The 26,156-nt window shown below is 40.4% G+C and overlaps 1 protein-coding gene across 2 annotated transcripts in view; it reads left to right on the top strand.

The window, feature by feature from the left end:
• Positions 1-26,156, top strand: part of Prex2 (phosphatidylinositol-3,4,5-trisphosphate dependent Rac exchange factor 2) — a 276,972-nt gene that overhangs the window by 234,034 nt on the left and 16,782 nt on the right. For both annotated transcript variants that reach the window (XM_060385865.1, XM_021653961.2), the window contains 3 exons: positions 4,913-4,979; positions 5,191-5,381; positions 23,671-23,773. In XM_060385865.1, coding sequence (XP_060241848.1) covers positions 4,913-4,979; positions 5,191-5,381; positions 23,671-23,773 — 361 coding nt within the window. The remainder of the gene's footprint in view (positions 1-4,912; positions 4,980-5,190; positions 5,382-23,670; positions 23,774-26,156) is intronic.

Genomic DNA, 26,156 nt, shown 5'->3' with positions numbered 1-26,156 from the left:
TTGGTGCTGGGAACCAAACTTGAATCCTCTATAAAAGCACTGTGTGCTCTTAACTGCTGAGCTATGTCTCTTACCCCTAATTTAACCTATTTAAAACAAATGTATTCAGTAGCTGGGCCTTTTCTGCTACTTTTTTGGATTCTTCTATCCACTACCCTTCTCTGCCCCAGTCTCTTCCAACCCCCGAAATGGGCACATGATAAAGAAGGCTAAAGGGGAAAGAGGGTATAGATCTATTTAGACTACTTCTTGCTGATGAGGAACATTGAGTTCCTTGGGGCAAGTCAAATCTTCATTTTTAAGATATCTTCAACCAGCAATAGCAAGCCAGCAATCCACCAAACAGTGAAAGCAGCAGCAGAGGCAGCAATGGGGGTGAGGGGAGGGACCAGCTGCTTTCTTTGGAGCCCTGACTTTTGTAAGAGTCCCCAGCATTCCAAAACATACACTATCCTCAGTTGGCAAGAATCACACCCCTACCAGAGCACGAGGTACACCGTAGTCAGCTCCTGTGAACAATTTGGAGCAGTCCCATATCCCACACCTGGGATTAAAACAAAAACATAATCACAAAACATGAATGGGTTTTTAAAGAAACCAAAATTCTCGCTATAGTATTTTTTAATGTTTTTTTTAATTGTGTGTGTGCATATGTGAATGCACATGTGGAAGTTAGAGATAACATTGTGGAGTCTTTTCCCTCTGTCCATCTTTATATGGGTTTTGGGATATAACTCATATAGTCAGGCTTGATTGGCACCTATGCCTGCTGAGTCATCTTGCACTTCCAAAAGTCTGTCCTTTTCTATGATTAAAGCACTCCCCCAAAATCCTGACTGCTGTATGCACTTTTAGTCAATGTTGTCCATTAGACAAGTCCTATCTGCATATCATAGAACTGGGCACTTCATACACCAGCACTGTGCCATCTACAAAATGATGACATTGGGGCCCCAAGAGACTAAGCCCTTGAACTTTGGTACTTTTTTCCCTTACACAGCAGAGGAAAGAATATTTGGTCAGAGAGAGGATCTGACTTTGTAACACCCCATCTTTTCCGAGTTTGTAGCTTTCTTAGATCAACTGTGAGGACAGAAAATGTATAGGTCACAGATGATCATGAATAGCCATGGTTCAAGGCTCCACTGAGACCTCTGACCTGCTGGGCTCTGGAATAGGCAGAGAGGCTGAGGCAGTTTCTGTGGGACTGTGGAAGGTCACTTTAAAGCTCAACAACATGGCAGTCCAGAGCCAGCTTCATCAATTGTGACCAGGCGTAGAAGAACTGTTTTTTGGTAAAGGATAAAAATGTGCTACCCGCCCTGTTTGCCACTGTCACTCACGCAATGCTAGATCTGAAGAAGACCGAAGGAAGCAAGGAGAGCCACTAACCCAGAAACCAAGCGAGTCACTTGGTGGGTCTGTGACATGACTTCTGTCTTCTAGATGTCTGCGAGATGTAATAATCAAACGTCTAATGTAAAGAAGACAGAAATGTGACTCTTGGCACAAAATAACTTCAGAATCACTTTAGAAAGAACCATCATAGAGTTACATAAAAATAAATAAAACTGAATTTAAGATTTTGTCACTGCAAGTAAAATTACGTACGTGTAATTCCATAGGTCATGAGAAAGCCCAGCTCTAAGAAAGAGCCAGAATACTGGCCTCTGAACAAAAAAAGTCCTACAACAGTGGTTCTCAACCTTCTTTATGCTGTTCCTTAAGTTGTGATACCACCAACCATAAAATTATTATGATTATTTTGTTACTTGATAGCTGCAGTTTTGCTAGTTATGAATTATAGTGTAAATATATGTTATTTGATATGTGATATTGATATTTGTTATATTATATCTGATATATGACTCCTCTTTAGGCACTATTTTAACTCTATTTTATTTTAGTTTGTTATACTTCTACCTTCCATCAACCCCTCAGCACTAGGTAGGAAAGAAAGAAGGTTTGGAAGGAAAGGGGATATAGGTCTCTCTACTATTTCTGGCTGGTTAGGGTCATTGGGTTCTTCGGGGAAATACCAATCTCAGTCATCAGGATATCCAGCAGTCCAGCAAACCTGAAGCAGCAAATACAACAGCAGCCTTCTTTCTTCTCCTCCAATGGTCTCCTTGGAGCCTCCTCAAACTGTCCTTCAAAACATCTTCTGCAGCGTTCTCATTCTCGATCTGGGCTCTGGGCTCTGGTATTTAGACCCTTACAGAGTCCTCAGAATTAAACTATCTCCAGCTGGCAAGACCACACCTGTCTCCAGGCTGCAGGAGGCTCTTATCAGCTGGCAAAGACCATACCCCGAACTAGGCAATTACAATGAACAGCTGTGGATAAATTAAAGCAGCCCCATATCCCACACTTGGGATTAAAACAAAAACACGTTTTCATAACATAACTGAGTTTTTAAAGGAACCAAAACTTCCACTACACCACCCCCAAAGGGGTTGTGGCCCACAAGTTGAGAACAGTGTCCTAGAAGCAATTGATCCATCAAAGCAGCCTAGAAAATATATATCTGGGATTCTGAAAGTATGACAAAAGGAATATTAGCCATAAAGGCATAAAATCCTGGAACAAAAAAAAAATCCCAATTACCTAATTATTATATATTTGCAGATATTTATTGAGATGACCCTGTCACTGTTGCTAGATGTTACAATAATAAGCAGAACATCTCTGTAGCCCACATGGGGAAAAGATATTCAGGGGTTGGGGAGGCATCAACTTTTCATGACAGAAGAAAAATGAGACCAAATAGACAGCGTGAAAATAAAAGATAATCATCATAGTATAATTTGTAACAAAGGCCAAGTTATATACTTGACCAAGGGAGAAATTATACACTTGAAAAGCCTTGCTGAGGAAACCACCTGAAATAGAGTACAGATAGATTTGGAAGGAGAGGGAGAGGGCTAGCACACTTAAAAAGATGTAAATATGTGTCTAATTGGAGCACCAAGATAAAATAGAAATATTGGTGGAAAGGCAAAACTGGGATAGTTGATAGCTGCAATCATTTCTGATCTGAAAATGAGATGCCTTTGATGGAAAATATCAATCTGTGATCCTACCTGGATCTATAAAAATAAATATACATCTAAACTCTAGTGGCTAAACTATAGAACTGAGCTTGCATAAAAAGGGAAACTTAGCATTCAGCAAAAATCTTTCTCCAGATCCTGAACTGAAAGCAGTATTGGAGGAGAAATCCTGTTGATATATATTCTAAAATTTTATGGTATAAATGCCCTGAAAGACAGTGAATGAAAATAATACTTGAATAAGCAATTTTTTTTAAAATTAAACACCATAAATGAGCTAGGATGAGAAATGTGTAGGATTAAAAACAAAAGCTTTAAGCCATGTAAACTTTAACTATCATGTAAAAAGTAATACCTACAGGCCAGGCTGTGGTGGTGCACACCTTTAATCCCAGTACTCAGGAGGCAGAGGCAGCTCCAGGAAAGGCAGGGCTACACAGAGAAACCCTGCCTCAAACTTCCCCACACCAAAAATATAATAGCTAATAACCAGGTATGAAGAAAGTGCAATACTAGAGAAAAGTTAGAAATAGGAGCAGACAAATAAGAGAAGAAACACGAGCAGTCAACAAATATGTACAAATTCACACTAAAAGGCCAGAAGTTGAAAGTCTGTAAACACAGCAGATAGAATATGCCCACGCTTGTTCACTGTCACCTCTGACGAAGCCAGCCATGTGATGTGTGATGACTTTAGCATGGCCACCATGTATGTGGGCTTCCAGAAGTCTGAATGGTATGGTCCTAGGAAAAGGACTACTGTTGGCACAAGCAGGGCAGTGGAGGAGGATGCGCTCGAGTAGGCTTTGACCATCTTGGTGATATTTTATTTATTTAAAAGGTGAAACAAAGGGCAAAATGCCACAATGTATCAAAGCATGGCAGTGTGTGCATGGTCTTCATAGCATACTAAATCTGGCCTGGTGTGTTTGAAATGAAAGACACGTTAAACTTTAACACTTGAAGTGTTGGGCATAACGATGAGTTTTCTGCCAAGGAGTCCAGTTGAATGGTCGCTTCCACTCAGGGGCTCCCAACTCCTTACAAGGCCCCACAAGGATCCACCTTTTCCTCTTTGCTGTGTCTTTGCTCTCCAGCCCTGCCCCCACTGCATGCTTTTGCGCCTCACAAGATCCAAGCTTTAAAATAAAGGTTTTTCTTTGAGAGCCTTTCTTTTGAATTACTGCTCTCTCCCTCTTGGGCATTCTAGGAAAAGGTTTAAATAGTACCCAAATCGCCTTTAATTTTGCTATTGATCTAGTGAAAACTGATTCATTGGCTCACTAGGGCCATCTTCCTGACATTTGGTTACTGTAACCTTACTATTGACACCAAATACTGCCTGGTGTTGATTCACCCCTGTATTTATGGCCGTTTATTTGTTCATGGCACTCATTACATATGGTACCTGGAAATAAATCTCAGGAGATCAGACTGAATTCTAGAGAGCAATAACCAGTTTGAATTAATTATATGCATTTTTTAAAAAGAGAACCTTAATCAGCATTTTGGGCAAGAAGAAACTAATTCTCAATAGAAATGAATGTCATTGTCATCTGGAAGTTGTCCAGAGTATCTTTCCTAATCTAGTTTGGAAAACTTCATTGATCCATGTTGCCTAATTTTGAAACAAACAAGACTACTACTAATTATGAGACTGGGGGCGGGGGTCGGTGTCTGTGGGCCACAGCCTTCTCCTGGGAGTAACTGTTGCCTTTGCCTAGTCCCAGCCAACCTTATTGTCAGGGCCTTTGTTCATCTACTGATCTTTAAGCAGAAGCTTTTAGAAACCGAACACCTTCATGCATTTTATGTTCTTTGTTATCTGACAATAAATGGTTTCCTTTGGACTCTTTCAGGGCATTCTACTTGGACAAGTCAAATACACCGCCAAATGCCACCTCCAAAGCTGCCTACATAGATAAGGTAAAATGTGATGTGGTTCACCTGCCTCCTTCTTAGCTCTTCTGCTGCTTCTCCGCACACTCCCTGATTATAGTGACACTCTCCAGTGGGCTGCCTCCCTCCTAAGATGGCATTTTACATCAGTGATCTGAATGCTGGGACAGCTGAATTGCATGCCACCCAAATGGGCTTCCAAATGTGTTGAGCTTTGTCTTCGGCGCTTTCTTTCCAGCTCATGAGGCCCCTCAATGCTTTAGATGAACTTTACCGGCTGGTCACCTCGTTCATCAGATCCAAGCGCATCGCTGCCTGCGTGAACACGCCTTGCAGCGCCTCCGGAGTTGGGCTGCTGTCGGTGTCCTCGGAGCTGTGCGACAGGCTCGGCGCCTGTCACATCATCATGTGCAGCAGTGGCGTGCACCGGTAGGTCCACTTCTCTGCCCATCGCCATTTTTCCTGCTCTGTCTCTAACACGGCGGGATGTGGCCGGGTTAAAACTAGTGATGTTCAAGTGAACGCAGTTGTGTTTGCAGTACAATTGAGATATTTTCTGGTTTGGGTTCTTGTGGTTTTATTAGCTGTAGACAAACCAATTAAGATAATCCTCTGTGTATGCCAGGATAGCACAGATTTGTATTTCTCCCATGTTAGTATTTCAGGTACAAAATGTGCATCTCTCTTTTAATCACTAAGAATTTCCTACTTGGAGATAAACTCAAATAGCTCATTGCCACCTTTCTCAGCATGTTGAACAGACATTCAGTCCTTCAGTTACTGATATCCCAAGGGCCAAAGTGCCCCGAGAACAATGTTCCTTAAGTTGGCTAAGTGCCTTTCTTCCGTGGTTGGCAAAGTGATAGTCCAGGAGCTTGCATGATACGATAGGCTCTTCATGAGAAATCATGCCATCTGGGGCATGTCTGGGGCAACCAAGGCAGGGGCATCAGACGTGAGCTCTACCAGACTCAACCTCCAAGGGAACCGGGCATCCTGACGTAAGCCCTGCTTCATGATCACTTGTTCCCCTCTTCTTCTTTTCTTCCGGAAGTGAAACCTTAGAGCTGGGTATCATGAAGTAGAATTTTAGTCTTCCTTTTAATCTGTGCAGGGAGAGAGCTCAGCTGTGTCACAGGATATACTTTCTTAGTACAGGGTCATTCAGACTTTGAAGGGCATCGTTACTGATTTATTCACATTGTTTGGTCTTTAGTCCAGGCAAAGTGTTGTAGCTGGTGCTGGGGACCATCACACAGTAAGAGTGTTCATGATGAAGACAAGCATGAAAAGCAAACAGGGGCAGCGTAACCATTCACAAAATTAATAATAAAAGTAACAAAGATGAAAACACAACAAAAACTACAGTGAAAGAAGTTATAACTTAGGAAATCTAAAACTAATGAACAGGATTCAGAGGACAATTGATATCTCAGGGAATTAGATCTGAACCATCCCATGGAAGTAATTTTTAAATGAAGTCTATAGATTACAAAAAGGGCAGAAATGCCGTGCAAGACAGCAGTTTTGAAGATCGGGACATTTCATTTTGATGAGCTATGGCCTTGACTTTCTGCGTTCTTGCCTTCCCTAGTTCACTATCATCGTTGTCAGTGAACTAGAACAAGCAAACAGGCATGTGTCACTTTGCTTGTAGAAATGCAAGTTCTTACCCTTGGATGAATTTACGGAAATTTAAGGAAATTCAGTCTGCCATTTAATACATGCAATCATGAGCAAATGTCCAAATTACTTTCACAGACATTCCATGAACACTTGTAGAGTTTGCTGGGTGTTGCCAACCCTAAACAGCCATTTTACGATTTCTGTATGCAGTGATTCTTACGTTAGAACCATAAATAGCATTGAAAAAAAATTAAGTATGATTTTCTCCATTTTCACAGTTCAAAATCAATAATGGTTTGGGTTTTTCACTTTAGAAGATATTTACTAAACTGTTGACAGATGCTGGGTTTAAATATGAAAGTATTTGAATATTATGTTTTATTTTTATATTATGCAGAATAACTTGGGGCTTTCGTATGAATTTTTATTTTTTCCGTGAAGGACTTGCTTAGATTTTTTTTTTCAGGAGGATAAAATGTGTGCCAATTTACATTGGCATTCAAAATTTCACAGAAGGCTGTTCCTAAAATAACCCTTTAGTAATTCCAATTCAGGCAGCTAGAGAGGAAGTGACAGAGATCTCCACCTGCAGGAAACATTAAAACAAGGAAGCTTGCAGTCAGGTTCCCACTGAGAAGACAAATCCAGTGTCAATCAAATGTTATACAAGGTTTTTTAAAATAAAAAAATGAAAAAAATATATACCCAAAATATATAGTGTCCACTTGGATTACTTTACTGCATTTTTATTTATTGGATAAAGAGGAGGTGTGTTCAAATGTTTTATTATTAGGAGCAAGAATGTAGCTTTTAGAAGGAAAGGAAGGCTTAATTTGCATCAGTATAACATCTATGTTAATAATGCATATTAACAATTAGGAAAATGGAGTTTAAGATGAATTATGAAGCACTTAGCCTGGCTTTGTTTTTATTGAATTTTTCCCAGGGTGTCTGTCCTGATGCTCTCCTCTGCCTCTCACTGATAACTAAGCCAATGAGTAGAGCAAGGGAATAATGCTGATCCCTTCTCAAGATGAGGTTTTGCCTTTTCAAAAGTATGAATGTGATTGAGGTGATTAGCAATAGACATTTAGCAATAGCATTTTCTCCTCGTACACTTTTTCCTTTATGGAACTTCTCGTGGTTTCTCCCACTTTCATTGCTTTACTAGTGCAAAAACCGCCCTAGTGAGAGTTCGTCATGTCCTGAGGGAGGCTGCTGAGTTCACAGGAATGGGCTGTTACTGTAAGTCTGTTCCCTTTAGTTCTCTGACTTCTTGCCCAACCACCTTCAGTGTGAGACCATGCAGCCAAAAGGCAATCACCAAGCCAAAGCTCCTCAACTCTGTACTTCTTCCTCAGTCTCAATATGAAGAACTCAATTTATCTATGAATTACCCTGTCTCCTGTTTTCTGTGTCAGCAGCACAGAAGACACATTTTGTTTTTGTTTTTCATCATCTCTCTTATGCCTTATTTAATGTCGCAGCTTGTGGCTCTGCCATCACTTATTAATTTTCTGTTTAATGATTGCTTTTTTTGTTTTTTTTTTTTGTTTTTTTTACTGCTCTTGCATGTAACACTGGCACAAAACACCTTTCTATATGCCTCTGTCTCTTAAGTTAAAAGAGAAACATTCTCTTGTTAGAATGTCAAAAATTCAGATGATTGTTCAAGGTTCCTGAATAAACTGCATTGAAAAAAAAAAAAAAAAAAGAATGTTCCATCCCAATGCTGCCCAGGATACCCCCAGAGAGCCAGAAAGTACACAGAGAAGACGGAAACCATTCTGAAGGAAAAATAAAAGATTGCAAAAATGAAAAAAAAAAAAGAATGTCAAAAATTCTAAGCTTTCTGGTTAATACATTGTAGTTTAGGCTCCAAAACAAATTACTCTCAATAAAACCCAACAAATAGTGTGGATTACCTTAGATTTCCTTACCTTGTCTGCAGGGGGCAATGGAATTCATCTGCACCTTGTCCTTAATAGAGGTATAATTATATTTCTGTAGTGCTTCTCTTGCTAATGCATGGAAGTATTTGTTGCCTTAAGAATTTCCTTTCCTACAAAGACATATGTTACTTGTACTGTGTTGTTACCTGCCTTGTAGATAGAGTTATTTTTATTTTCCCAAATAGAACCTTTTAGTGGTATTGAATCAGCTTTGTGGCTTTTCAAGTTCTGTTTTGTACCCACACCAGTTACTTGCTACAGGCAGTCAAAAACCTTGTGGCTGTGATTTCTTTTCTTTTCTTTTCTTTTCTTTTCTTTTCTTTTCTTTTCTTTTCTTTTCTTTTCTTTTCTTTCTTTCTTTCTTTCTTTCTTTCTTTCTTTCTTTCTTTCTTTCTTTCTTTCTTTCTTTGGGTTCATTGTTCCCACCCCTACTTAACAGGCACAATTTTCCCTTCAACAAATATAAATCAGTGTCTCACAAATGTTACAGAGCCCCAAACATGTCTCTTACTGAGTCCATCAATATGTTTTTCTCTTCTACTACATTAGTATCTGCTTAGTCAGGCACTAGGAACCCCTGAGGAGAGAGCATTTTGAAAGCACATGTTTCAGTTTTCTCTAGTGAAGGCTAGGTGCCTGGAATCATAGTGTGTGTCTTTAGGAACTTGCCTTTGTGCTCGTCTTGATCTGAGTTTCCTTCCTGAGTGATCAGTGATACCAGAGTCTTGGTGTGGCTGTGCCAGCAGGTGGGTAAGTGAATGCAGGGCTGAGGACTCGCTGAGCCTCTGAAGTATCTAGTCAAATTCTTCTGTATAAAAAAAAGAAAAAAGAAAAAAAAAACCCTGCCTTTTGTCTTCATGATTGCTGGTGAGGTTGAATTTCTTCAAGAATCAGAACCTCCATTTTTCATTAATATACTTGAGCCTTACTGTATTGAGGCTTCCCAGCTTTGACCTCCAGCTGTACCATAATCCTCCCTGTGAAAAACTGCTCACAAGTGTAAGAAGGGCACAGTGTGTGGAGAGAGAGAGAGAGAGAGAGAGAGAGAGAGAGAGAGAGAGAGAGAGAGTTTTAGGAATCAAGCTTAAAAGGATACATTTCCAAAATACAATTATTAGTAGCTTATTAGGAAGTTGAGATGTATTTTGCTATTTAACATTTAAATAGTTGGGTCCTAGGGCCATTCCCTACCCACCAATAGAACTCTGTGCAATTATGGACAGGACTCAAAATATGATTGTAGTGTTTGTTAAGAAAATCAAATCCAGACGGTGAAATATGAAAGCACCTCCAAGGAAATGAGTATTAATAAAGGTGCCAAGAGAATAGTTTTCATTTCAAACAAAGATGAACAGTTCAGTGATTCTTGTTTCGAAAGTTACAAAAGTCTTTCTCAGGTAACATCTATTCACATTTGTTATAACCACCTTGAACTTTTAAAGGACGCTTTCTTGTAATATTTTATTCTGTCATTAACATGACATCAAAGGACAAATTGACAAATAGGCTCAGATTAGGTAATGTAGACTCTTAAGAAAGTAGAACATTCAAGGTAACCTGACTTAGGTAATGAGAGAGTCTCAGGAGGCAGGCAGTGAAGCCTGTTCTAGCCCATAAAGATAGAAAATATGTCAGCAGATGCCATTTACTCTGGGGGTCTCTATCTGAAGGGAAAGGAACTAATAAATACTTCCACAAGCAAGGAAAAGTTTCAAAATGTATCCATTTATATTTTATCCAGAAAATAGTTAAGAGGTTAACAGCAAGATCAGGGAAGGTGTTTGAATTTCAAGTCAAGTTAAGATGGTTAAGTGAAACATTAATTCTTAAAGAAAATAAGCCTTGCAATTATTCTCTCATCCATACGCTTTAATAAAGAGGCTCAGAGCATCAGAATACTGATAAAAGATTGGAAGTTCTGCCTTTTCATAATACAGATGTTAATTTGTCTCATGAGTTCTCTTCTTAGAAGTAATCTTTAAATGTTACAGAATTTTCCAGTAAGCAAAGAAGCATAGATATTTTCTGCTGATAAATAATTCAGGTATATGCATTCTCTTTTTTTGGTATCATATTCTCTTAAAGTAATAGAGGAAATTGGATATTTCAGACATCATAGCAGTTTCATTCTCTCATAAAAGACAAGAGATGAAGGCAGCAATTGTTTTCCTTAAAAACGTGTTCATGTCTGCAAGTAACGTTGTCTTATTATTTAGACTGCCTTTACTTAATACAAATCTTGCTAAATTAGTGCATGACATTATTTGGTTTTGAAATGTACAGTATTTTCTTAAAACAAAGGTTAATAACACAGGGTTTCTGAGAGTAACACCTTATTGCAAGGGTCTAGTTGGGACAACGGAATTTCTGTGACATTGGTCAAACAGGCCTTGACTTCAATATCTGTAAAACGAGCATCTTTACATAAATGCATTTCATCATTAAAATAAGAAAATCTAAGTAACTATGATATTTCTGACACTTCCATATGAGTCCTGAGTCTAAAGACAGGAAAGCCTGCAGTTCTGACATCTGCGGGTAGTGGAGAGGTGTCTTGGCTCTCAGGAGCTAGACTCTCGCATGCTCGTTCTGCTGGACCTGCAGCCAGACAGACAAGTCTTACCCCCTACAGCCACAGATGCCAGCCCCCAGAATCCTCAGAGCCACAGTGGGGACCAACCCATCCATGTCAAAGACCAAACCACTTGGGTATTTCAGCAAAGAGAGTTAGGCCCTTGAGCACTATGAAGAAATACAATGACTCAAAATCAATGCCTCTTCTCTGGTTTTCCGGTTCCCATAATTCAGTCAGGCTAACATCCCAACCCAAATCAGCCAGCACATAGGGGAGCTGATGACTCTTACTGACCACCTTGGGGGATATAGAACCAGGATCTCCACAGAAAGAACACACACACACACACACACACACACACACACACACACCACACACACGCACACACACACACATACACACTTCTTTTAGGGGATTGTGTAGACGATGTTCAATTAACTAGTTATGCGCTGATTTTCTATGTCCTTTGCTAGTCACTTTTAAGAAGGACTGAAAATGTCCAGTAAGTCACCAGCTATTGTAAAACAGAGCTGGAGCTGATTAGGAAAGAGAGAGAAAGAAGGCTCCATAGAGACATATTTGAGTTGTGTTAAAATTTTCTGTTAGGAACAAGACAAAGATAATCCAGGAGAAGGCCATCAGCCACCCTACTCTAGGAGCTGAGACAAGAAGAAAGGTCACCTGGAGTTGCAGAAGTTCACCGATACTGCCTGGTACCCCTCGTACTCTCCCTGCAGGCACCCACTGGTTAGACACCTGAGAGCCAAACACAGCAAGAGCAACCTAGAATGTGTGGAAACACAGTAACCAAGGCCCATTCAATGGTTTAGGTGAACTTAGGCAAAATTAACTGTTACCATGCTAAGGAACCATAGCTAGACACTTCTATACATATTCATGGCATCAGGAAACCTATGGAGAAAAAGCGCAGAAGTGAGATGGCATACCAAAGAACAGACAGGAGGGGCCGGTGGCAGTGAAGAACCCCGCTACCTCGGATAGATGGGCCTTGTAATCAGTCAAACCCCCATATCAAAACAGCGATGAAAAGCATGGGAGAGAGAAGCCAAGGCTGAAGTATACAGTGGGGAGAAGCAGATTCCTCCCTGGTGGTGGGCAGTGTTGAGGGTACTAACTTACTCACAGCAGGTTCCTGTTCCTGTGCATCCTTGCATAGCCAGCGCTTCCTCAAAGTGCCGTACCCAGGGCCGAAAGCTGGTGCTGATTTCCACAGTGAGCTGGGTCAGTGAGAAATTCTGGGTGTTCTGGAATAGAAAGGCGACAAGGTTAGTGGGTGTGTTTGCCCTATGGTTGGTTTTTTAGCCTAGGTTTTATGAGAGAGAGAGAGAGAGACAGAGACAGAGAGAGTGGGGGCTGGGGCAGGCAGTTGTGATGCATGCTTTTAATCCCAGCACGAGGGAGGCAGAGACAGATTTCTGAGATCAAGGCCAGCCAGGTCTATAGAATGAGTTCCAAGATAGACAGGTTACACAGAGAAACCCTGTCACAGCAAACAAACGAAACAAATCAAAAAGGTACATATGGAGAACTTCAAGAGTTTGTGATCAAAGCTGTATTAGAAGGTGTCATTATCTTTAATTAGAATTTCATGTTTAATTCCCTGGGCAATGCTGGAACCGTGCCCCCTTGAACTTCATTGCTCTTCCGCCTTAAGATAGGTGGAGGGAGTATTGAATTTATCTCTGCTGTCAGGATCTCCCCTAGCTATTGCTCATCACTCCTGCACTATTGCTTCCTTGTTTTTCACAGTGCTGAGCTCTGCCTGGCCTGTCTTTGCTGATCCATTAACCTTTCAACTCTCTGATGATCCAATCTAGACATCCCCAGCAGATTTCTCAAGAACTGTCTTTTTGATGAGGGTCAAGTGATAATGTTGAAAACCTCAGTAGATACTCAGAGGTTTTCTCTAACATAGTGTCCCAATTTGGCTTAGTTTTGGATTGTTTTTTCACACACACAAAAGTGTCTGTGTGCTTCATTAAGAAGGGGGGGGTGCTGATACATAAGTCCTGGCTTTCTGAAATCCCCATCATCTTGTAGTAATTTTACCAAGCTTTTTATTTGTCGCAGAAACATTTTTAAGGGTGAATGGGGCGAGAAAGATCAATAGGTCAGCATCTGGTCTTTCCGTATTAATTTTGCAGTGGCTCTCACTGCGGAAAAGCAGTGCAGCCACTCGGGGATTGATCAGTGTTTAACATGCTGCCTTCACCCCCACGTGTACAATTTCCCTCAGTGTAAGGCAATAAAAGCAAGGAGGGGAAACAGAGCCATGTAACGAGAACAAATTGGTTTCTCCAGTCAGGTGCCTTGCTCGACTTGCCAGGAGAGTACGCACAGTGGTGCCCTGTGTGCCATGGTTAAATATAATTAGAAGCTAGAATAAGTGTGATCATCGCAGGAATGAGCATGCTTTGCACAGAGCGGTACATTTTCTGCAGCAGAATGCAATTCCCCCGGGGGGAAAGGAACACATTATCCTGTCTGCTTATCGTCACTCTTTGATTGCTTTACAATCGATATACCCGAGCGTGCTTCAAAACTGGTTCCCTTCTAATCATGAGCACATTTTAGTAAGATGGGTCTACATTCCATCCAGAAGCAATTCGGGCTTCCTGGATTCATTGCTACCAAAACAGTGCATACAAAATACAAGTGCTGAGCCCAGGATTGTGGTTGTTGAATTATGGATGTTGGGAGCTCAAATTCTCTAAAGGCATTAACTGTGTGCTATGAATTTCATGTAGTGGTGAAAACAGTCTTGGTTTTTAAATCAGAAAATGGTTGGATCCTGTTACTTACTTGCTATTAAAGTAAGTAAATGATTGCATAACCCGATCTCTTTGATCCTCACGGATGAGAAGGAAGTAATGACCTCTTTGTCACAGTGGGAGTATGAAGATTAAATGGGCAGCATACATGAACATTTCTACCAGCAGACCTAGCAACTGCAGGCAGTCTGGTTGTTCCACGAAGACCTTTGGGTTTGATAGTAAATCCATCCATATCTTTATTGCAGAATTAAAAATATGAATGTGGGTATTTTTTTCTATTTTAAGTGTACTAGCGATAGACCCCATGTCCCCCTTCATGCCAGGCAAGCACTCTACGCTAAACTGTACCCCCAGCCCATAAAACATAGCTGCCTAAATTATTATATCAACCTACCAAAATAGAGGAAACTGAAGGAACTATCAGAAATCACAGTAAGGGTTCATCATAGGCAAAAAAGGGGGGGAGGGGCATCCTAAGAAATAGAGAACACAAAATACCAGATCTTGTTAGTCTTTATTTTTAGAACTCTGCATTGCAATCTCATAGAAACTCACTCAAGACAACAAGAGTTCCCCTTGAATTCAGGTGGAGGAATTTTTTTTTTTTTTGTTCCTAGAGAGAAAAACTATTAGAATAAAGACAGAGGTTTAAAACATGAAAAGAGGCAGGTGTTAACCGTTGTTTCTTTGTTGCTAACATAAAAGGCTATTTGTAGAACTTTACTGTGGGGCCTCTGGGCTCCACCAAGCAGGGAGATTTGAGAGTCTCCACCTTCCCTGCACTTAGTCTTAACAAGGGAGTCATCCTGGGGAGCTTGACTGCAGCTGTTTCATACTGAGAAGGAGAATAGCCGAAGGGTTAGGCTTTTAAGTGAAGTGACTCAAAGCAGAATCAATAGATGGTGACAGCTTGTGTAGCAGCTCTATTAGGCCAATGAGATTCATTCAAGGCAAACTTTTCTCAACAGCATTAACCTAAGACTAATCAATCAGTATACTGTAATATTTATCTTCCAAGTAAAAGGAAAATTCACCCAGAAATGTTGACCAGCAGATGTAGGGGGAACAGTGATTGGATCTAGAAAAAAGGACATGAAATCAAAATTTTTATATATGGGCTATAAGGAAATCAGTTATTGATTTTTGCCAATATCTATTGGCCTTTCAATGCATTTGTTATATTTCTGAATAGATTTAATGAGTGGGTCCTGTTTTATAAATACATTCCAGTTCCAGACTATTAAAGAAATGAATTGTCTTTGGGGACTGTGTGCATACCACTGGAACTTACTGTGGGTTTGTATGATTTCTCCTAATGTCTGTATTAACCACTTAGTACCAGGAATCAGACTACACTGTAGAAAACCTTCAGTCAACACAGATACCAGGCCAGCCGATAGGTGATATTAGTAAAATCTGATAGCTCTATGATAAATAATAAGACGTTATTTTTATGTTATCCTGAAAAAAAAACCCATTTTGAGATATCCGTTATCATTTAACTAGATTTATAGGGGAAGGAGTTTAAAGAGATTAAGTAACTTGTTTAAGGCCACAGAACTATCTGCAAAGCCAGAACCATCTCTCCAGTATCTGTGCTCTCAAATGTACATATCCATATGATTGCTGAGAGAACATGAAGAGCAGATTGTACAAACTAGGGGTTAGTCACTGCAAAAAAACGTAAGCGGTGCAGTTGAGGCATGTAGTAGTTAGCAGAAACCGTGGCTGCATTGTGAAGGCCTTATACCTCATCTGAATTCATTTGCACTTTAAGAAGACCAACTTCTCAGTAGAGGAACACAGGGAAAAGAGGCCACATAGAAGGCTCAGGGTGAGGTTTTAGCAGTGTAGACAAGAGATAGCATTAGTAGCTGGCTAGAAAGCGGAGGTCTGAGAGGTAGCTAAAAATAGGAAATAAATAAGGATGGAATGTGCTCTGTAGATGCAGTAATCCATTGCGCACATGCATTGATCTGGGAATGGACAAGTTAAACTTGATGACGTGGAGCTGGTAATGATACACCACTTTCAATGGAACCTTAAGAGGCCATCATGAATCACTAGAAAGGAAGCTTTGGAATACTGTAACATTTTTTCAGGGTGGGCGAAATGGCAAGGATTGGGACACATTTTAAAATTCCTTCTACCCTGTGTCCTTAATAAATTAATTCTCATGCCTCATTTCTTGTCTTCCTCATCAAATTGGTAAAACTCTAAAATAGCTGGTCTGTAGGGTTCTTTTTATTGTAGTCAGAAGAAATGGGGCCACAAAACAGTCCAGGAGAAAGAGATTTAGAAACTGAACGTAGGCACATACATCTTTCTTTTGTGTGTGTGTGTGTTTTTAATTTTAATTTTTATTAATTATAATTTATTCACTTTGTATCCTCCTGTAGCTCCCCCTCCTCTCCCAATCCCACCCTCTTTTCCCCTTCTCCACCCATGCCCACTGATGGGGAGGTCTTCCTCCCCTTCCTCCTGATCCTAGTCTATCAGTTCTCATCAGGAGTGGCTGCATTGCTTTCCTTTGGATCCTGGTAAGGCTGTTCCCCCCTCAGGGGGAGATGATCAAAGAACAGGCCAATCAGTTCATGTCAGAGACAGTCCCTGTTCCCATTACTAGGGAATCCACTAGGACACTGAATTGCCATGAGCTACATCTATGCAGGGGTTCTAGGTTATCACCATCAATGGTCCTTGGTTGGAGTATCAGTCTCAGAAAAGAACCCTGTGCCCAGATATTTTGGTTCTGTTGCTCTCCTTGAAGAGCTCCTGTCCTCTCCAGGTCTTACTATTTTCCTCTTCTTTCATAACTTTCTCTGCACTCTGCCCAAAGTTTGTCTATAGGTCTCAGCATCTGCTTTGATACCCTGCAGGGCAGAGACTTTCAGAGGCCCTCTGTGGTAGGCTCCTGTCCTGTTCCCTGTTTTCTCCTTTTTCTCATGTCCATCCTCTTTGCCTTTCTGAATGGGGATTGAGCATCTTAGCCAGAGTCCTCCTCCTTGATTAGTTTCTTTAGGTGTACAGATTTTAGTATGTTTATCATATATATATGTCTTATATCCACTTATGAGTGAGTATATACCATGTGTGTCTTTCTGCTTCTGTGATACCTCACTCAGGATGATCTTTTCCAGTTCCCACCATTTTCCTTCAAATTACATGATTTCCTTGTTTTTTATTGCTGAGTAATATTCCATTGTGTAGATGTACCACAATTTCTGTATCCATTCCTCAGTTGAGGGGCATCTGGGTTGTTTCCAGCTTCTGGCTATTACAAATAAAGCTGCTACAAACATGATAACCCTGCACAAAACTAAAGTCCAAGTGTATCAAAGACCTCAATATAAAAACAGACACACTAAACCTGTTAGAAGAAAAAGTGGGGAAGAGCCTTGAACTCATTGGCATAGGAGACAACTTCCTGAACAGAACACCAATAGCACAGGCTCTAAGAGCAAAAATCAATAAACGGGACTTCATGAAACTGAAAAGCTTCTGTAAAGCAAAGGACACTGTCATCAGAACAAAACAACTGCCTACAGATTGGAAAAGGATCTTCACCAACCCTATATCTGACAGAGGGCTAATATCCAGAATATATAAAGAACTTAAGAAGTTAAACAGCAACAAATAAAGTAATCCAATTAAAAAATGGGGTACAGAGTTAAACAGAGAATTCTCAATAGAGGAATATCAAATGGCTGAAAAACACTTAAAGAAATGCTCAGTGTCCTTAGTCATCAGGGAAATGCAAATCAAAATAACCCTGAGATTTCACCTTACACCGTCAGAATGGCTAAGATGAAAAACTCAAGTGACAACACATGCTGGAGAAAGGATGCTGAGAAAGGGGAACTCTCCTGCATTGCTGGTGGGAATGTAACCTTGTACAACCACTTTGGAAATCAATCTGTCGCTTTCTCAGACAATTAGGAATACCGATACCTCAAGATCCAGCTATATCACTCCTAGGCATATATCCAAAAGATGCTCAAGGATACAACAAGGACATACATCTTTCTAACAGGTAGAACTGTGTCCTTAGCTCAAATATTGTTGAAATTAATGGGTCAGAATTGTAGGTGAGGCTCTGGAATGTGTGAAGTCAGGTGATCAGCGGTGTCTCTCATGCATTAAAAGAATCACTTGTGTGTCCATGGGTGGCATGTGATGAGCCACCAGATCAGCTCATGTTCTGGTGAACTGCACCCCATCATTATCTTGGGGCCCAAATAGGTGTTGGACACTTTTCCACAATCTGAATGCTATCCAGGTAACTGCCCCTTAAGGAAGCAGCAGCAAGAAGCACAGATGATTTGCTTCCTAATAGCGTGTTCTCAATTGTCACTGAACAAAGTGGCCCCGCTCTTAATTAAAGGAGAAATCACCAAGAGTCTCCCTGAATGGAGGAATTGATTCCCTTTTCTCTGATCTAAATCTGTAAGGTTCTAAATATAAATCAAAAGCTTCGTAAGACATAATTCATATGAAGAATTTTGATCAAAATAACAGTTTTCCCAGGGCATCCTTCTCAGATTCTGTAGGGTGCTGTGCCCTTGGACAATTTTCTTCCCCTTGTCTTCATGACTGAGGACTGGGAAGGATGTAAGACAGAAACTCAGACTGTGATCGTGATGTAGATTTCTACCTCTAGACAAAACTCACTAATTTCAAATTAGCATGATTATTTTCCTTTGAGTTCTGCTACTACAAATTAAGCAAGTGAATACGTGTGAGCTTTAGGGTTGGCCATTTTCACACAGTGGAACCATTTTCAGTCAAAACTGTTATTCAGCACTTGATCTCTTAAACTCAGAAGGTTCTGACACAAACCTTTAGATTCCAGATGGGTGTTACCAAGTAATCCATTTTTCTGAGTTAATAATTATGCTAATTATAACTAGCATTTTAATAAGATCATATTTATCCAAGTGATACAATTAATGCCTAACATATCTAAAAACCATTGCTCAGGTTACTTCTGCTTCGTTAATACTCACCCATAAACTCAGTGATGAAAGTGAATCTCTAAGGCGTAGTTTTTTTAGTTCGGAGTAGGTAATATGACACAGAAAAAGGTTTTTAAACTAGTGTTCAATCTCACTCATGATTTTTCAAATGTGGGAAAAGAAATCCTGAGAACTCCTTGTGTGTTCTATGTTTGATTACTTAAAGTATTTTTAGATGAATATACACATGATACTATTTTATGACCAACTGTGGCTACAAATCTAGAGGTGTTTATCATCAATCTGGTCTTCCATGTGTTAAATTCTTTGTGTTGAGTTATAGCTAGGACCTGAGTGTCACACACACACACACACAAGCACACTAATAAAAGTTTTTAATACTGGCCCTGAGAGGTAGCACAAAAAGATTACCTACCCAGCCTAACGTCAGCACCTCTGACCCTGCAGGCGATGACAGCAAAGGAGTCCACTACAGCACCCAGCACTCACACTGAGCACCCATCAGTCTATTCTGACTCAAGCACCACTCCTGTGTACCTCAAGAGGTGCAGCACCCCCCTGCCCCAAGTGTTAATGCATTTGCCCGTGAGAGACCCATGTACTATAATTTGAATCAGCATTAAATAAGCCAATAGACCCTGGAAGTTTTCAGGATGTAATTAGAATTAAGCTGATGCTTTTGTCTGAGATTATTGTAAATGACCAGATATGCAGAAGGTCCTGAGGTTTTGAGAGATTTTTTTTAAGTCAAATTTATTATAAGAGAGTCATGAAACATCTTAAATAGGTTTACATGTGGCAAAAGCTGCTTCCTAGAAGACTGAATGTCTAAAACCTTAGTATGTAATACACAGGAGCTAATGTAGGGATGAAATACAGCATTTTGCATATAAGAAATTTTGAGAATCTAAGCTTTTCATCATCAGTGAGATGCAGTTGAAGAAAGGCCCAGAATTTTGTCTTATTATTTGGTGCCTATTAGCAGTGAGAGGTAGAAGACTGTTGTTATTGGAGTGGTGGAAGGAAATGTTAGGGTCTGAGGTTAAGTGCCTTTCTAAAATAATAATAATAATAATAATAATAATAATAATAATAATAATGAGAAGCCAAAAAAAATGAAAGTTAATATTGACCAAATGTCAGAACAAGAACAATTCACGAGGTTTAAATGCTAATAAAGACAAGTCTTATAAAAGTTAGAATGTGATATTATTGTGTGACCCAGTTCTAGTCTTTTTGTCCCATAATTTTTATGGCATTGCCTTTGATTGCCTAGCGAATTATGATAATTTCATAATATAATTTTTCTCTGAAGAGAATAGAAAATTTGTTCTAGCTTCTAGCATGACTGATCTAATTTGAGTTCCTGAGAGCTCAGAAAAGCATTTCAGCAGCAAAAATGTGTTATTGCTAATGGCTTGTACACTTTTCGGTTGTTAATTTAAAACTTTATGAAATTCTTTAGCACACAGCCTAAGCCCTGTTATTTGGAAAGTTATTAGGCAGAGAGCTTCTGGCTTTATACATTTCCAGCTTGTTTCCTCTAGTCACACATGCTTCCACTCAAGAGGAACAGGATGTGGGGTTATTGCGTCATAGCCTCTGGTCCCGCGTCTGCCCTTTGACAGGGGAAGGCTTTGTGCAGTGGGCAAGCAGGAATTAATGCTCCGGAAGCCATTGCTACTCCAGAATACTGAAATATCCTAACTCCATGAGGGAGCAACTGCAAAGCATCTAAATAATTCCAGCCAAGCTATCCTGAATGCTTCCTAACTCAGCTTTCTCTAGCTCCGTTCCAGAAATAATCAGCAACCATTAAAACGCTACACAAGACAATACATTATGACTGAAGAAGCCGGGAAGGGAATAACATAGCAGTTGGAACCTTCTGCGGTTAAAACATTTTACTTTACTTTGTGCATTTAAAAAAGGAAGCATGCGATGGTGTCTGTGTGCTGTCAGGGTCCCCCCCCCCCAAGAACCTCCAAAGGATCCTTTTCAGCAATCCTGAAAGTGAGCTTTTCAACATGGAACCAAATTTGGTTCTGCTATCGGCTAATGGTGCTTGGTACAAGGCAGACACACAAAATACCCATGAATGAAAGAATGAAAGTCATTCCACTGTGTTAGGTCCTGAGAAGATAAAGATCTTGCTCTGTGAACGTGAGGACTAGCGTTCAACCCCTAGAACCCACGGAAAGTTCCGCTGTTGGAGTGTGCCCCTGTAGTTCAAAGGCTGAGGAAGTGGGCACAGGTGGGTCGCTTAGGCTTGCTGGCCAGTCAGCATACACTAAAAGAGTTCCAGGTCCGGGGCAGAGAACCTGTTTCAAAACAAACTAAAACCTAAGTGAAAGGCACTTAAGGGTCAGCGCTCTAGCTTCCACATGAATGTGTTGACTCAAACACACACACACACACACATACACACAAACACACACACAAACACGCACACATTCTCCCTTCACACAAAGACTTCTAAATTAAACTATCCTTCAAAGTAAATTGGACCCATTAGCTGTAGTTTATCATTTTAAGTGTGTGGCGAAATAGAAATGAGTTGGCTCTATTTTCAATACAGGACGTCTCAAAAAATGTATGAATCATAAGCACAGGTATGTTGTCTTGTTTTTGTTTCTATGGAGAACTAGCAATTCCCCTGTGATTTATTACCTCATCAAGCACACATCCTCACAAGTGTAAGGCAGGGTCCAATTCTGGAATATCTTATTTCTGAGGTCATGTAGGGGCGTTTTCCACTGTACTTATATCTGCCTTTTATTAAGGATTCACACACTTTTCTGTGACACTGATCATTTGCTTTAAAAGTGCACATTTTATCATGCAGCATGAATGTTAAATTACTTTCATGCCAAACAAAGGAAAAAATAAGCCTCCTTAAGTGTTTTTTTGTTTTTTTTTTTTAATAGCAACTAGAAAGAACTACAAAATTTAAGGCCCATATTTTTCCAAGATGGTGAAAAAATATAGATATTTAAAATTTTTGTTCATTTTTGAAAGCAAGAATTATTCTAGAGGGGAGATATTGTAGTCAGGCAAGAAACTTGATAGTGAGTAGGATTTGCTTAGCAAAGTCCCTTCTTTTTTCTTGTCTGCAGTTTTAAGCTCAGTCCCTTTGGTAATCAAGGCACCTATAAAAACCAAATGATGTCTTGTAAAACCTGATGGTGGGTGTGCATGCTTTTATTCACTAGGGGAAACCCACATACCACTTTCAGGAGTTGGAGCCTTTTAGATACCAGGAATAAAATGTTGGCGTTTACTACCCGACATTCAGATGAAAGAGTTGAGAGCAGATAAAGAGCTATGAGGCAAATCGTAACCCATGGTCCACAGAGCTGGGAGCCCAGTTGTCAGCTTTCCTACACATCACCTCACTTAGGGTGCTGGAATTCTGGAATTCAGGTACATGGAAACCTGAGCCCTGAGGAGCCTGGCAGCCTCAATTGCAAACAGGCAGTGTTCCAATGTTTCTATGATTGTTCTTTAAAAAAAAAAAAAAAAAAAAAAAAGTTGCTTTTTAAATCTTCAGTCGATCCTAGAACTTCATTAAAATATATGCAGCATTTTGTTTTATTTGCTTGGGAAAGACAACATGCACCCCGATCCAAAGGTCAGTTTTTCTTTTTCTTTAAGTAGGATGTCATTGGTTCTAAACAGGTGTTCTTAGCCAGGTGTGCTATTTCATGTCTAGGATCCCCTCACTTGGGAGGCTAAGCAAGAAGATGGCTGTGACCAGCCTGGGCTACATAGTCAGTAGGGTTAGGCCAGCCAGCGTTAAATAATGGAGACAGGGTGGGGGGGGGGGATGAGGAAGGGAAAGGTAGAGAGATAACAGTGATGCCCTTTGTTTGACCTATATCGTTGGCTACATCGATAGCCCCATTAAACTAAAACCTTTTCATGTCTCTGGCGGGCCGTTTTCTATTGTGTCACTATTTACAGCTTGTGTAATGGGGAATAAGTCAGTATGAAATGATTAAGAGAGTTGGTGATGAAAACCCCCCCTGTGTCTGTGTTCGAGGCAGAAGACACGAGCCGTGCTTTCTCAGGAGAGTGCAGACATGTCTCGGGATTAGAAAATGAAGTTCGGGTTTTTCTTCCGTTGGCTTTACTCGGCTGGTGTAACAAGCGTTATTGATTCAACCGTTGGGGTCAACAGATTTGAAATTGATGCAGAGGACACCTTACCGAGGACAAAATGGTTGTAGTCTGTTGGCAAGGCAGGCAATTAAGTGAAATTGATTTCCTTTTTACACGAACCATCAGATACACTGGTTGGCCTTCGGTGGCCTACGGGTACATGTAAAACAATGTGTGAAACGATTCAAGCTGACTCAGACACTAAGCACCTGTGAATATCATGTCCAGCTAGAAGCTAATCATGTAAGTTCGGGTCAGTAGCTTGTGAAAACTCCAGAGCAATTCCTGGCAGTGGTCACAAGGAGGCCATTTCTCGAGTTGTTCACTGGGCAGTGGAAATAAAACTTTCATTATGAATATGGTTATTCTGTTTTCTATGGTAAAGGTCTTTTCTACATAGTTCACGATGATAGGCTTAGTCTAAATCTAAATTATTTGACACATATACCCAAGTAATGTGCTCCTGTGGCCTGGTTTTGTTGTCGTTTTAAATGGGAATTCCATGTAGGGAAATCAGTTTTAGGATTCTGAGCAAAGTTGAGTTTGGCTGGTTTCTGATGATGCTGGTAGTTCAGATTTCTCTAGGAGTGCATCAGTGGCTCTGACTGTGACTTCTGTTACGTTGGCCCACAGGTGCACCCTGAGCGTGACGCTGGAGCAGGCCATCATTCTAGCCAGGAGCCACGGGCTGCCTCCTCGGTACATTATGCAGGCCACTGACGTGATGAGGAAGCAGGTAAGTCTTGCCCACCTGTGCTGTGGGAGTTTCCTAGGACCTAGCTTGGCTTTGTTCATTTATCAGATGTGGCACTTTTCTAGGCACTTGGCTTTGGGGAAGCCGTGGCTGGGGAGCATGCCCAAGGAGAAAATAGTACAGACTCCTAGACCAAGGGTCCTGGATATTTGGTTTCTGTGCTGTGACCTAGAAGCAAAAAGCAAAATGGCCACACAAATAAGAGTGGACTGGCAGTAAGGACATAAAGGCGTAGGGCACTTCTATAAACTGTAGGCAATTTAATAAGCCTGGGAAGTAGATTGGGAGGGAGCAGAGGCAGGGAAGAGGAGGAGTCAAGGGCCCTGCTAGCTTCTGTGATCTCCCAAACTCTTCCATGCCATGGTAAGATGCATGCATCCTCCTGAGGATGAAGTGCTCAGCTCAGAACTTCTATTTGGGGCTGAATAGGAGCCTCTGAACTGTCTTTCCATCACCAGAGAGACTGGACTCTCTTTGTATTCTCTTTTAAATAGAATTAATTTCCTAAACTGTAACCCAATAGCATTTGATGGTAACTTGGTGACTTGGTTCTAGATTGTTTAAATTCTTTTTTTTAAATGTACTAACTTCTATAGTTCTAATTAGAAAGAAGAATTGAGCTAGTATAAAACACACATAAGCAGTGATAAGAAAAAATGAGTCATGAATTTTAGGTTATTCCGTTACCGCCTTGAGTTCTTCTGTGAGAGTGACTTCTTTAAATATGCTTTTGTGATTATGACCATGTAAGTTCGGGTCAGTAGCTTTTACTCATGAAAGCTTTACTCAAGCAAACAAAAGCATTGTCAGCCCCCCTCTCCGCCCCCTCCTGGGTGCTTGTCCCCTAGATTTTACTATGGATTGTCAATCTAGCCAGTGAAGGGATAGACTGAAGAAGCTAACATCAGGCTGACATTGGCGTTGCAGGCCCGGTAAGTCTGCATGCCTCAGCACTCCTGCTGTAGGAATCCAAGAGTTGAAGTTGACTGTGAGGAGCTTAGAAGGTCGCATGGGGATTAGGTAGAGGTTTAGACCCACCAGAAGAATGCCACATACTGTTGTCCAGCTGGCAAGTGACAGACACAGATGGAAACTGCCATTTGGTGTAGGAAGGATTTGGGGAAGTAGATGCACTGCACGAATTCTTCTTTAAAAACAAAATAAAACAAACAAACAAACAAAAACCCAAACAAACCCAGGTAAGTGTATAGATTCTCACATTAGAGGTGGGTTTTAGGTTAGAAACAATAGAAGGGTGACGTCTTATTTGCTTTTTCTGAATAATTCTTAGAGAAACTGCACAGGAAAGTTTGGGAAAGTTTTCTCAAAATTACAACTTGCAGGAAAAGGAGTTAGGATGATCCTGTTGAGAACATTCCACTACAGGGTTTATTCTGAGTTGAATGCAAATGCATTCCTACCTGTGGGTCTGGGTAATTATAAACCTCTATAATATCTCCAATTATTAAAAGAAAAAAATGGAAACAGAAAATAGAGATAAACTATCTATTCCCAAACTTCACTGATATAAAGTCATTACAAGTATAATATATGTATAAAACTTGATATGTAAAATATAATTAGGAAGATCTGAGAGCCAGGCAGATTCTAAAGAGCACATCTTGTTTTATGTGCTTTTATCCTTTTTTTCTTTCTTTCTTTTTTAATAACTGAGTTAAGGCTAGGTAGCTTTATTCCTTTGATGCTGGTTCCTCGGCTCCAGGACAGAGAGCAGGGACGACTTGACCATGAGTTCTTCCTTGTGAAAGATTCCAGAGCCAAGGGTCCTCTCTTTGGGAATCAGACTGGTAGACTAATGAGCCTACAGGGCTCCCATGAGCATCTTTCTTGAGGCATTCGACAGTGGCAGGTGGCGAGATAGATGGCTGGCACCCAGTTCTCTGGTGTACTCTTACCCTCTTAGTCTCTAAGTAGCTAGAATGCCAGTCTTTTCAGCACCCTCACGTGACTCTTCCTTTCTTCTCTTCCAAGGGAAAAGATTTGGCCACTTAAACTTGACTCTTGGAGGCACTGTGGTGAAACATTTTTCATCTTTATCAGGTTTTGAAGCCCTAGAACTATTTCATTATTGAATTTCGTGGTTTGTTATTGGAGTTTTGAGACATGGTCTTATTCTGAATCCATGGCTAGCCTCAATCTTGTTAACAGTCTCCCTGTGTATGCTTCCCAAATGCTAGAATTACAGCCATGAGCCACCACACACAGCTCATGTTACTGATTTTGAATTATTATATATCAAGCTGTTATACTTCATTTGCTATGCACTGAAGTTGTGCAATAATATAATATATAAATTAAGAACTTTTCATTTTGGTAGAATGAGTTTTCCATGGGACATATGTTA

The sequence above is a fragment of the Meriones unguiculatus genome, chromosome 6 (genome assembly GCF_030254825.1).
Source record: "Meriones unguiculatus strain TT.TT164.6M chromosome 6, Bangor_MerUng_6.1, whole genome shotgun sequence".
NCBI classification, from domain to species: Eukaryota; Metazoa; Chordata; class Mammalia; order Rodentia; family Muridae; genus Meriones; species Meriones unguiculatus.
Note: the sequence above shows the minus strand (reverse complement) of the source record. Positions and strands in the feature narration are given on the sequence as shown.